This window comes from Pongo pygmaeus, chromosome 15 (genome assembly GCF_028885625.2).
Source record: "Pongo pygmaeus isolate AG05252 chromosome 15, NHGRI_mPonPyg2-v2.0_pri, whole genome shotgun sequence".
NCBI classification, from domain to species: Eukaryota; Metazoa; Chordata; class Mammalia; order Primates; family Hominidae; genus Pongo; species Pongo pygmaeus.
The window spans coordinates 66186735-66200060 of NC_072388.2; the positions used below are offsets into that span (position 1 = coordinate 66186735).

At 37.5% G+C, this 13326-nt stretch overlaps 1 protein-coding gene across 11 annotated transcripts in view; it reads left to right on the forward strand.

The window, feature by feature from the left end:
* PALS1 (protein associated with LIN7 1, MAGUK p55 family member) overlaps positions 1-13326 on the forward strand; it is a 101933-nt gene that overhangs the window by 82965 nt on the left and 5642 nt on the right. For all 11 annotated transcript variants that reach the window (XM_054448629.2, XM_054448628.2, XM_063651697.1 and 8 more), the window contains 4 exons: positions 203-274; positions 2975-3142; positions 3811-4013; positions 6877-6987. In XM_054448629.2, coding sequence (XP_054304604.1) covers positions 203-274; positions 2975-3142; positions 3811-4013; positions 6877-6987 — 554 coding nt within the window. The remainder of the gene's footprint in view (positions 1-202; positions 275-2974; positions 3143-3810; positions 4014-6876; positions 6988-13326) is intronic.

Consider the following 13326-nt stretch of genomic DNA (forward strand, 5'->3'; position numbering starts at 1 on the left):
TAATCCCAGCACTTTGGGAGACTGAGGTGGGAGGATCGCTTGAGGCCAGGAGTTCAAGACAAGTGTGGCCAACATATGGAGACCTCATTTCTGCAAAAAAATTTAAAGAATTAATGAATGAATAAGTAGAGTTCTTCAATTTGAATTATGTGGCTTTGTTCAAGGGAACACATTTATAGTTATGTTTATGATTGCTCAACAGGAAAACTGTGGTGTGCAAAGAAGAATAAAAAGAAGAGGAAAAAGGTTTTATATAATGCCAATAAAAATGATGGTAAGTTCTACTCTCAGGGATAGGTGGAATTATATCTGAAAGGAGTCTAAATCTAGTCCTGTTTTGCACCTTAATGTTAAATATGTGCTTGAGAAAATCATTTAGTAGAAACTATTTTCTTTTGGAATCCTGTGAGTAAGGCAGTGTTTTGAATTCTGGGGAAAACTGATAGAAAAATTCAAGTACTATTTAGCATATGTAATATTAAATTGATAGTTTCCTGTAGTTTTTTTCTACTTAAACTCTTTGCAAAAATTATACTTCTAACAAATTCTTACAGAACATACTTGAAGTAAAAAATATGTCCTCTACAATAGCTCATGTCACAGAAGCAACTCATTCCTGAGAACCCACTACCTGCTGGCTAAGTCAGACACACGAGAGAATTTTAGTTTTATTTTGATTGATTGCTGAGATTAAAAAGCTCGAAAGTTGTGGCTTCTCTTAAAATCAAAAGCTCTGATAATGTTGGGCTAGTATTCCCAGGTGACAACAGTCTGCTGGACCTGAGTGATGACTGTTGCTCTTATATCGAGCACCTGGTGTCTAGTTTAACAGTCTCTACCACTCCCAGTGTTTTACTAACCCAACCTGATTTACTGATTTTATTACCTCCTTAGTTTGTTTTTATGGGCATTTGAGTTTGCTACTTCTGTTTGGTTCACATTAGAAGCAAGCCAAATAATAAAGCAAAGGCATTCCTTATGTAATTTATAAGGCTATTCTGTCAAGAATTTGAAATATTTGGGAGCAGCATACATTAAACTAATAAAGACAAAAACATAGATCATTATAATATTCCATAAAAGCTAAATGAGATTTGATCAACTTTAATAAATTTTTTTCTAAAATAAATATCCTTTAATGCTAATTGACAGATTATGTAACTAAAAAGATTTAATGAGTTTTAAATTTTATCCTCTGTATTAACTAGTCCAGCTCTAAGAGCTGCTGTACTGTAGAAAACGTGGCAAATCTGAACCTTATGGATATATACACTAAGTCTATAAATTAAAATGCTACCACAGTCTTCATTATACGTGTTAGAATGAACTCAGATTTTTCAGAGAAAATCATTTTGAGAGGAGAAGGAATTATATTTGCTGTTTATGATGATGTCATCATCATGAATATTTTTAAATAAATAACTACAATTCATAATAACTGCTGTATTCCAGGGCAGTAACTATATGATGTTGTTCTCACAAACTCCTTGAGGTTACAGAGTAATAGATTCAAGTTTAGATATTAGGCCAGGCGCGGTGGCTCATGCCTGTAATCCCAGCACTTTGGGAGGCCGAGGCGGGCAGATCACAAGGTCAGGAGATCGAGACCATCCTGGCTAACATGGTGAAACTCCATCTCTACTAAAAAATACAAAAAATTAGCCAGGCGTGATGGCGGGTGCCTGTAGTCCCAGCTACTCGGGAGGCTGAGGCAGGAGAATGGCGTGAACCTGGGAGGCGGAGCTTGCAGTGAGCCGAGATCGTGCCACTGCACTCCAGCCTGGGCGACAGAGCAAGACTCCGTCTCAAAAAGAAAAAAAGTTTAGATATTAAAGTGATTTGCTGAAATTCTTAACAACTAATACATGATTGGTTGAGCTGGAATTTAAACAAGTGTAGTTTGAGCTCCTGTTCTGTGCCAGGCTCTGTGCTGAGCATTGACAAGCCTAAGATGGTCCCCTAACCTCATGGAAATAGAGCTGAGGGAGTCTGACTTCACATCTGATGCTCCTTCACAGTCAGGAGAAGTAATATGAGTGAGGACTTGGCAGGCTACTGGTTATCTGCTTTTGTTCTTACCACTTGACAGCTCTGGTTGCATCTGGATTATGGACTTTAGGAATGTTACCCCACCTGTCATAATTTATACCTCATTTTGATTCATGACTCTGGGTTAGCATTCCAGAGTAAAGTAAACATAAATGCAGAAAGTGGAGATAGCATGCATATGGCCTGTTTTCAAGTTATACAACTACAGCAGGGGTATCCAGTCTTGTGGTTTCCTTGGGCCACATTAGAAGAAGAATAGTCTGGGGCCACACGTAAAATACACTTAACACTAGAGATAGCTGATGAGCTAAAAAAAAAAAAAAAAATGCAAAACAATCTCACAGTGTTTTAAGAAAGTTTACAAATTTGCATTGGGCCCCATTCAAAGCCATCCTGGGCCGCATGCGGCTCATGGGCCACGGGTTGGACAAGCTTGAACTATAGGAAAGTATTCCAGCTTTCTCTGATAACACTGGTTGTAGCCACTATATGTAAATGTCAGTCTATGCTAGCTTTTGTATTCAGCGTATACATTATGTCTGATTCTTAAAACAACCTTCTTAAGTAGAATATTAATATCTGCATTTTACAAAAATGACAGATATTACTCTTACTAGTTCATTCCCTGGTACCCCATCCTTATTCAAAGTATTGACTGCAAATTAGCTGTTTAATATAAAGATCAGTATAATTATATTGTATTAGACATTCAAGCATGAATTTTTTATTTCAAATATGAAATAAGATAAAAATTAATAGAAGGCATATTATATTGTTGTCTGATTCATTTTCATGATACCCTAGGAAGGATGTAATGACAATAAATTGTGCTTTTTTCTAATTTTGGGTGAAGATCTATAAGCATTTATATCTTTAATACATGGCCATAATTTTGTCTTAAGGGCTTAACTTTTTTTTCCCAAAGATTATGACAACGAGGAGATCTTAACCTATGAGGAAATGTCACTTTATCATCAGCCAGCAAATAGGAAGAGACCTATCATCTTGATTGGTCCACAGAACTGTGGCCAGAATGAATTGCGTCAGAGGCTCATGAACAAAGAAAAGGACCGCTTTGCATCTGCAGTTCCTCGTAAGTTTGAATGCATTCCCATTTTCCTGTGCTTTTCAATTTACCAGCTCAGAACCTAACTATATCATGTAGGGAAATTTTTTATTCATTTCATTAAAACAGTATTGTCAGTGAAAGAGGAACTTTGTTTAACCAAATATTTTGACAATTTTTAAATTAAAAATAGGCATTATTAAGAAATTTAAATTTGTCCTTCGAGTATGTACTGATTATTTTCTAAACAAATTTCAGTTTGGGCCCCTTATAATTTCCTGTTCCGTAGAGAATCAGTTCCTGCTGCTTTAAAGTGATACAGAAGATAGAAACTTAGGCATAATCTGAAAACAGAAGTTATAAGATTATATATAGTACCTAATCTTATGGAGATAAACTTTAGGAGAAGATGAGTAGTAGTGTTTTAAATGCAGGATGAAGTAACTTGAAGTGTAAGCATAAAATGTATTAAGATAATTAAATATAACTATTACTAAGATACTACAAACTCATTTTTGTTCATTTTTCAATCTACAAAAAATTTAAAAAATGTTAAACATGTAGGCACTTAGCATTTTCTCAGTTTATTATTTTATAATCTGTGTTACAATATAAAAATTCTTTGACTAGCAGAATTATCCCCTGTCCTCACCCTAAGCCTTGCCTGTTATTTCTATCTGATTTTGTTTGTCTAGATACAACCCGGAGTAGGCGAGACCAAGAAGTAGCTGGTAGAGATTACCACTTTGTTTCGCGGCAAGCATTCGAGGCAGACATAGCAGCTGGAAAGTTCATTGAGCATGGTGAATTTGAGAAGAATTTGTATGGAACTAGCATAGATTCTGTACGGCAAGTGATCAACTCTGGCAAAATATGTCTTTTAAGTCTTCGTACACAGGTAAAGCTAGAATTTTGTTTTAGGGTTTGAACTTAGAAGGAATGTCATATAGAGTAATCTAGTGGAAGCTATATTTTGGTCCAAGAACAGCGTGACCTAATTAAGTTCTCATACAGTTTTTCCCACTGATTTGCTATCTGAAATCACACAGGTTGCTAAATCTCTTTCAGTTTCCTCAGAGGGAAAACATATACATACTTACATATACAGGTTGACTATCTCTTACTCAAAATGCTTGAGACCAGAGTGTTTTGAATTTCAGAATTTCTCAGATTTTAGAGTATTTGCATATATATAAGGAGCTATCTTGAGGATAGACCCAAGTCTGAAATGAAATTCATTTATCTTTTATATACACCTTATTTACTTAGCCTGAAGGTAATTTTATTTTTCCTGGGAATATTGAATAAACTATCTGCTTCTGTGTTTTGACTATGACCCGTCACATGAGGCCGGGGTAACATTTTCCACTTGTGCCGTCATGTCACTGCTCAGAAAGTTTCAGATTTTGCATTTCAGATTTTTGGATTAGAGATGTTCAGCTTGTATATATACTTGTATGTATGTTCTGAAACTTAAAATACAGTAAATATAGTATTGGTAGTACTTTAATTTGAGTCTATGGAAGAATTTCCCTTTTCTGATTCTGATATGAGAAAAATTAGAAAATTTCAAGATTATTTTTATGGTTTAAGTGCTATTGTTCAAATATTAACAAGTATCACAGTGAATGCTTGGTTGTATGAAAATAATGAAACCTCAGTTTCACTTATTTGGCAGACTAAGCAAAAGCGTAAAATTACTAACTAGTGCCTCTTAGCTTTCTATTTAAAATGATAATTTTAGGATGTCAATGTGGGTGGACCACTTGAGTTCAGGAGTTCCAGACCAGCCTGGGCAACATGGCAAAGCCCCATCTCTACCAAAAATTTAAAAAAATTAGCCAGGTGTGGTGGCATGCACCTGTGGTCCCAGCTACTTGGGAGGCTGGGGGGAGAATCGCCTGAGCCAGGGAGGCGGAGATTGCAGTGAGCTGCACTGCACTCCAACCTGGGTGACAGAGTGAGCAGAGTGAGATGCTGTCTGGAAAACAAAAACAAAAACAAAAACAAAAAAACCTAATTTTAGAAACTTGGAGTTTTTAAGAAACTCCAAATGTTATGGAAAATTGTTTAATTTTTGTAGACCATACAGCTTTAGCATACGACATTCCTTAATGTGGTAGAATCTGCTGCTCATGTCAAATCAGGCAACATAGTCAGTGGTCATTAAAGAGATGTACATAAAGGAGAATTGACTCTAAAATGGCTATTCTAAAATAGTAATTAGGGATTTCTGTTTGTGTTTTAGTGGACAAATGCACTTAAGCTCTACTATTTCAATTATAAATTTTTTATTTAAGGGAAGTATACATGTTTTTACTAAATTTCTTTAGAATTCTTTATATTATTTGGGCAAACAGGTTTTTAAAATTCTTATTTCTCCAAAAAAAAAGGGCTAACAGATTTTAACAAAGAACTCAGCATATTGTTTTAATCATCTTAATGTTTTTAGATAGCAATGGCATATTCCTATAATCTCCATTTTGATAGAGCGCTTCAGTTTGAGCACACACAGTCATGCATTGGTAACCAAGTGAAAACTGCAATCTCCAGATTCAAACATAGTCTACTTCTTCTTAGTTGTGCTTTTCTTGAATTGTCTTGCACATGTGAAGTTATGTTCTCTGATTTTGCTTATATTTAGTGTCTGGCACATAGTAAGGCAACTTGTATGATTCTAATTGCTCCAAAATTGATTTTTAATATGGTTATTGTAATCTGTATGTGATCTTATTAGCAAGGTGTTTTAATATCACATAGTTGTCATCCTTCAGTATCATTCACTTATATTTCATTACATAAAAGAGCAAGCTAAAATCATATATGTATATAATATATATTATGTGTATATATACACATATATACATATATACACATATATACATATATGTATATTTTCACAGTATATTCTTACAGTGAATGGTAGGATCTTAAAAATATTGTGAATTGGGCCAGGTGCAGTGGCTCATGCCTGTAATCCCAGCACTTTGGGAGACCAAGGCAGGAGCATTGCTTGAGGCCAGGAGTTCAAGACCAGCCTGGGCAACAAAGCGAGATCCTGTCTCTACAAAAAAGTAAAAAGTTAGCCGGACATAGTGGTGCATGCCTATAGTCCTAGCTATTGGGGATGCTGAGGTGAGAGGGCCACTTGAGTGCAGCAGATTGAGGTTGCAGAGAGCTGTGATCACACCACTGCACTCCAGCCTAGGCAACAGAGCAAGTCCCTTAATCTATCTATCTATCTATCTATCTATCTATCTATATATATATACACACACATATATATATACACATATATATACACACACATATATATATACACATATATATACACACACATATATATACACATATATATATACACACACATATATATACACATATATATATATACACATATATATATAAGCTCATATATCTTAAAACTATATCTTAAAATGATAATTTTAGGACGCCAATGTGGGTGGATCATTGGGTTCAGGAGTTCCAGACCAGCCTGGGAAACATGGCAAAGCCCCATCTCTACCAAAAATTTTAAAAAATTAGCCATGTATAGTATATATATATCTGTATATAGTATATATATATCTATCTATATATACATATATATATCTATCTATATATACATATATATAGATAGAGATATATATATATGTGTGTGTATATATATATATATATATATATAATCTCCAATCAGTATTATTAGGAAGTAATTAAATGATGCAAATTATTTTAAAAATCAAAATGTCTCTTCTTTACAGTCATTGAAGACTCTCCGGAATTCAGATTTGAAACCATATATTATCTTCATTGCACCCCCTTCACAAGAAAGACTTCGGGCATTATTGGCCAAAGAAGGCAAGAATCCAAAGGTAAAGTTTTCACACTATTGTACTATTCCATTGAAGGTAAACATGAAACAGTCCTGGTCTAATTTGTCCTCGTGCTTAAAAGCTACATTAGCTTGAGCTTTCAAACTGATTATTCTTTCTGTAATATTACTTGCCCAAAAATTACCATGGTTGCCACTGGGTTGGACTATGGCAGCTTTCCAAAGTTGGGGCGTCTACATATGGTAACCTTTGAGCGTCTTCACATGGGTCTGTGACATTTCTAGGGAGATGTGACTGCCACCAAAGTTATCAGCCAACTCTTCAGGATTACTGACTTTTCTCTGTAGATACTCCACATTTTCAGGGAGCCAAATTTGAGTGCTCTTGCTTTTCGCTTCTTTTTATCCCACTGAAACTTTATGTTCTGCTTTTTTTCTCCCTTTGGTCTTCTCACATGGTTTGGAACAGAAAAATTTTAAAAAATTATTTTAGATCTATGCTAGATATGGTTGAGGTAGTCCATGTCATATTAAACATTAATAATTGACTGATAACATATGTTATTAATAAGAAAGCATTGACTTTTTATTTAAATATGTAAGATGGTAACTGTCAAGTGACTTACTGTATCAGAGTAACATGTTCTTCCTTGTTTTTTTGCTCCTTATTAAATAGATCTACTTTTGAGAGGGCTCACTCAGATTGCCTCATTTCATTGACTATGCCTTTAAATCTCCTTAAAGATAGTCATTAAAAGCATATTTACACTCCTTTCTTTTGATTCTGTTTTTTGTTGTTTTTTTTGTTTGTTTTGGTCATTGTTGTTTTGAGATAGGGTCTTACACTATTGCCCAGGCTGGAGTGTAGTGGCATGTTCATGGCTCACTGCAGGCGCAGACTCTGGGCCCACGTGATCCTCTCACCCCAGCCTGTCCAAGTGGCTGGGACTATAGCCATGCACCACCATGCCTGGCTAATTTTTTATGTATTTTGTAGAGACAGGGTCTCGCTATGTTGCCAGGTTGGTATTGAACTCCTGGCCTCAAGAAACCCTCCTTCCTGCCTCAGCCTCCCAAAGTGCTTGGATTGCAGGTGTAAGCTACCACGCCCAGCCTTCCTTTCATTTTTTTTTTTTTTTTTTTTTTTTTTGAGACTGAGTCTTGCTCTGTCACCCAGGCTGGAGTGCAGTAGCGCAATCTCGGCTGACTGCAAGCTCCGCCTCCCAGGTTCATGCCATTCTCCTGCCTCAGCCTCCCGAGCAGCTGGGACTACAGGCACCCACCATCACGCCTGGCTAATTTTTTTGTATTTTTAGTAGAGACACGATTTCATCATGTTAGCCAGGATGGTCTTGTTCTTCTGACCTTGTGATCCGCCCACCTTGGCCTCCCAAAGTGCTGGGATTACAGGCATGAGCCACCGGGCCCAGCCTCCTTTCATTCTTGACTGTCCACCACAACACATTAACCCTTCCTCTTCCTCTTCACCCTCCAAAATATCTTTTTTCACTCTATGTCTACTTAACATTTCTTAATCTATATGTGAGGTGGTAATTTTTAACGTCTTAGGCTACAGACATCAGGGGCTTTCCCATCCTACATGATGAGCATAATTCTGGTTGCTTTGTCTAGGCTAAGTAGGCTAGCTGCTTAAAGTAGTGCTGCACCCCTTTTTCATTTCCGCCATATACCTACAAATTCGTAAGTTACTGGGGTCAGAGTATTTGTTGTCCATAGCACTTGGGATGATACAAAGGAAATAGGCAGCATGGTCACTGGCTGTTCTTGAGGAGGATCACAATATAACAAGAGAAACGAGATTAATACTGTGTAAAATTTAGTGTCCATTAACTACTTTGGTAGAACAGAAACTCCATGGTTGTTCAAGGAAAAGGATGCACACTAAGGACAAGGATGCACACTAAGGACCAGAGTGTACTCCATTCTTCCTGTTCAGCCTAATTTTCCACTTCCTAACATGCACGCTTATTTCTTTTTAGGCTATCTTTTTTTCCAACAAGGATTTGCTATCATATGAAGGGCCATAGACCATTCCAAAACATGTTAAGCATCTTTTTTTCTTTTTGAGACGGAGTCTCACTCTGTCGCCCAGGCTGGAATGCAGTGGCGCAATCTTGGCTCACTGCAACCTCCGCCTCCTGGGTTCGAGCTATTCTCCTGCCTCAGCCTCCCGAGTAGCTGGGATTACAGGTGCCTGCCACCACGCCCGGCTCTTTTTTTTTTTTTGTATTTTTAGTAGAGACTGGGTTTCACTGTGTTAGCCAGGATGGTCTTGATCCCATGACCTCGTGATCTGGCCTCCTCGGCCTCCCAAAGTACTGGGATTACAGGTGTGAGCCACCGTGCCTGGCCAGCATCTTTTGGTTGGTCTCTGGCAGTGTTCTAATAGAATTTTTATCTACTTCACTTTGAATTGGCCATCCTAAAATTTTCAATTTAGGTCTGATTTTTTTTTTTTTTTTTTTTTTTGAGAGGAGATTCTATGTATCACCCAGACTAGAGTGCTGTGGCATGATCATAGCTCACTGCAAGCCTTGAACTCCTGGACTCAAGTGACCCTCCCATCTCAGTCCTATAAGCTGGGACTATAGCATGTGCCACAGGTCCTAGCTTATACATATTTTTAAAGCAGGAAGTTGATCAGTACCAAAATGTTTTAACAATATGCAATATATTTGATTTTCTAATTAGAACTTTCTGATTCTTTTACTTTGCTGAAGTATATTTTACATACAATAAATACATGCATTTTAGTTGTATAATTCAGCAAGTTTTGGAAATGTATACCTGTGTAACCACCATGCCAATCAAGATTTAGAACATTTCTATCACTCTAGATAGTTTTCTTATGCCCCTTTGAAGTTAATATCCCTCCATTCTTTCTTTCTGGCAACCACTAATCTGCTTTCTGTCACTATAGATTTGTTTGATCTGTTCTAGAATTTCATATAAATAGAAGCATACCATTTGTTAAAGTTTGTGTCTGGCTTTTGATCAACATGTTTTTGAGATTGATCTGTGTTGCGTCTAACAGCAGTTCATTCCCTCTTGATGCTGAGTAATATACCATGATATTAATATACCACAGTTTATCCATTCTTCAGTTAAAAAATATTTGGATAAAATTTTGAGGGCCGGGCACAGTGGCTCACGCCTGTAATCCCAGCACTTTGGGAGGCCGAGGCAGGCGGATCACTTGAGGTGAGGAATTCAAGACCAGCCTGGCTAATATAGTGAAACCCCATCTCTACTAAAAATATAAAAATTAGCCGGGTGTGGTGGCATGCACCTGTAATCCCAGCTATTTGGGAGGCTAAGGCTGGAGAATCACTTGAACCTGGGAGGTGGAGGTTGCAGTGAACCAGGATTGTGCTACTGCACTCCTGCCTGGGCTCAAAAAAAAAAAGAAAAAAAATTTTTGAGCTAGTATGACTAAAGCTGCTCTAAACATTCATATAGTCTTTTTGTGGACATATGTTTTCATTTCTCTTGGATAAACACCTAGGAGTAGAATTGCTGGATCAAGTGAGGTCAATGTATGTTTTAACTGTATAAAAAACTGCTAAACTGTTTTTAGTTTACTAAATTGATATAAAAGGCAGGGTACAGTGGCTCACACCTGTAATCCCGGCATTTTCAGAGGCCAAGGAGGACGGATCACTTTTTTTTTTCCAGGGTGTGGGGGGGAAGGTTTTAAATGTATTTTTTTTTTTTTTTATTATACTTTAAGTTCTAGGGTACATGTGTAAAACATGCAGGTTTGTTACGTATGTATACATGTGCCATGTTGGTGTGCTGCACCCATTAACTCGTCATTTACATTAGATATATCTCCTAATGCTATTCCTCCCCACTCCCCGCTCCCAACTCCCCTCTCCCCCTACCCCACAACAGGCCCCAGTGTGTGATGTTACCCACCCTGTGTCCTGGTGTTCTCATTGTTCAATTCCCACCTATGAGTGAGAACGTGCAGTGTTTGGTTTTCTGTCCTTGTGATAGTTTGCTCAGAATGGTGGTTTCCAGCTTCATCCATGTCCCTACAAAAGACATGAACTCATCCTTTTTTATGGCTGTATAGTATTCCATGGTGTATATGTGCCACGTTTTCTTAATCCAGTCTATCATTGATTTGGGTTGGTTCCAAGTCTTTGCTATTGTAAATAGTGCTGCAATCAACATATGTGTGCATGTGTCTTTATAGCAGCATGATTTATAGTCCTTTGGGTATATACTCAGTAATGGGATGGCTGAGTCAAATGGTATTTCTAGTTCTAGATCCTTGAGGAATCACCACACTGTCTTCCACAATGGTTGAACTAGTTTACACTCCCAGCAACAGTGTAAAAGTGTTCCTATTTCTGCACATCCTCTCCAGCACCTGTTGTTTCTGACTTTTTAATGATTGCCATTCTAACTGGTGTGAGATGGTATCTCATTGTGGTTTTGATTTGCATTTCTCTGATGGCCAGTGATGATGAGCATTTTTTCATGTGTCTGTTGGCTGCATGAATGTCTTCTTTTGAGAAGTGTCTGTTCATATCCTTTGCCCACTTTTTGGTGGGCTTGTTTGTTTTCTTCTTGTAAATTTGTTTAAGTTCTTTGTAGATTCTGGATATTAGCCCTTTGTCAGATGGGTAAGATTGGTAGACGGTAAAAATTTTCTCCCATTCTGTAGGTTGCCTATTCACTCTGATGGTAGTTTCTTTTGCTGTGCAGAAGCTCTTTAGTTTAATTAGATCCCATTTGTCAATTTTAGGTTTTGTTGCCATTGCTTTTGGCGTTTTAGTCATGAAGTCCTTGCCCATGCCTATGTCCTGAATGGTATTGCCTAGGTTTTCTTCTAGGGTTTTTATGGTTTTAGGTCTAACGTTTAAGTCTTTAATCCATCTTGAATTAACTTTTGTATAAGGTGTAAGAAAGGGATCCAGTTTCAGCTTTCTACATATGGCTAGCCAGTTTTCCCAGCACCATTTATTAAATAGGGCATCCTTTCCCCATTTCTTGTTTTTGTCAGGTTTGTCAAAGATCAGATGGTTATAAATGTGTGGTATTATTTCTGAGGGCTCTGTTCTGTTCCATTGGTCTATATCTCTGTTTTGGTACCAGTACCATGCTGTTTTGGTTACTGTAGCCTTGTAGTATAGTTTGAAGTCAGGTAGCATGATGCCTCCAGCTTTATTCTTTTGGCTTAGGATTGTCTTGGCAATGCGGGCTCTTTTTTGGTTCCATATGAACTTTAAAGTAGTTTTTCCCAATTCTGTGAAGAAAGTCATTGGTAGCTTGATGGGGATGGCATTGAATCTATAAATTACCTTGGGCAGTATGGCCATTTTCACAATATTGATTCTTCCCATCCATGAGCATGGAATGTTCTTCCATTTGTTTGTGTCCTCTTTTATTTGGTTGAGCAGTGGTTCGTAGTTCTCCTTGAAGAGGTCCTTCACATCCCTTGTAAGTTAGATTTCTAGGTATTTTATTCTCTTTGAAGCAATTGTGAATGGGAGTTCACTCATGATTTGGCTCTCTCTGTCTGTTATTGATGTATAGGAATGCTTGTGATTTTTGCACATTGATTTTGTATCCTGAGACTTTGCTGAAGTTGCTTATCAGCTTAAGGAGATTTTGGGCTGAGACAATGGAGTTTTCTACATGTACAATCATGTCATCTGCAAACAGGGACAATTTGACTTCCTCTTTTCCTAATTGAATACCCTTTATTTCTTTCTCCTGCCTGATTGCCCTGGCCAGAACTTCCAACACTATGTTGAATAGGAGTGGTGAGAGAGGGCATCCCTGTCTTGTGCCAGTTTTCAAAGAGAATGCTTCCAGTTTTTGCCCATTCAGTATGATATTGGCTGTGGGTTTGTCATAAATAGCTCTTATTATTTTGAGATACGGCGGATGGATCACTTGAGGCCAGGAGTTCGAGACCAGCCTGGGCAACATAGTGAAATCCTGTCTCTACTAAAAATACAAAAAAAATTAGCCAGGCATGGTGGTGCACGCCTGTGGTACTGGCTACTGAAGAGGCCGAGTTTGTGCCACTGCACTCCAGCCTGGGCAACACAGCAAGACTTGGTCTCAAAAATAAATAAATAAATAAATTGATATAGAAACTAAGAAGATGATGGTGTTACTCACTGGATGCAAAATGTAACCAACCAGTTATGTAATTGTACTCTGAATCTGTTCTAGTATTGTGAAAGAATGAGTATTGGCATAAAGATGCGATTTTTTCTTGTATGTATTGTTAAAGTCACAGAAAATCATCTATATTGTGGTAAGACAGAATATATGCCAGACAAATGCTCTGCTGTCTGTCAGAAGAATAAAGACACAATCTGGAACCAGGAAAGAA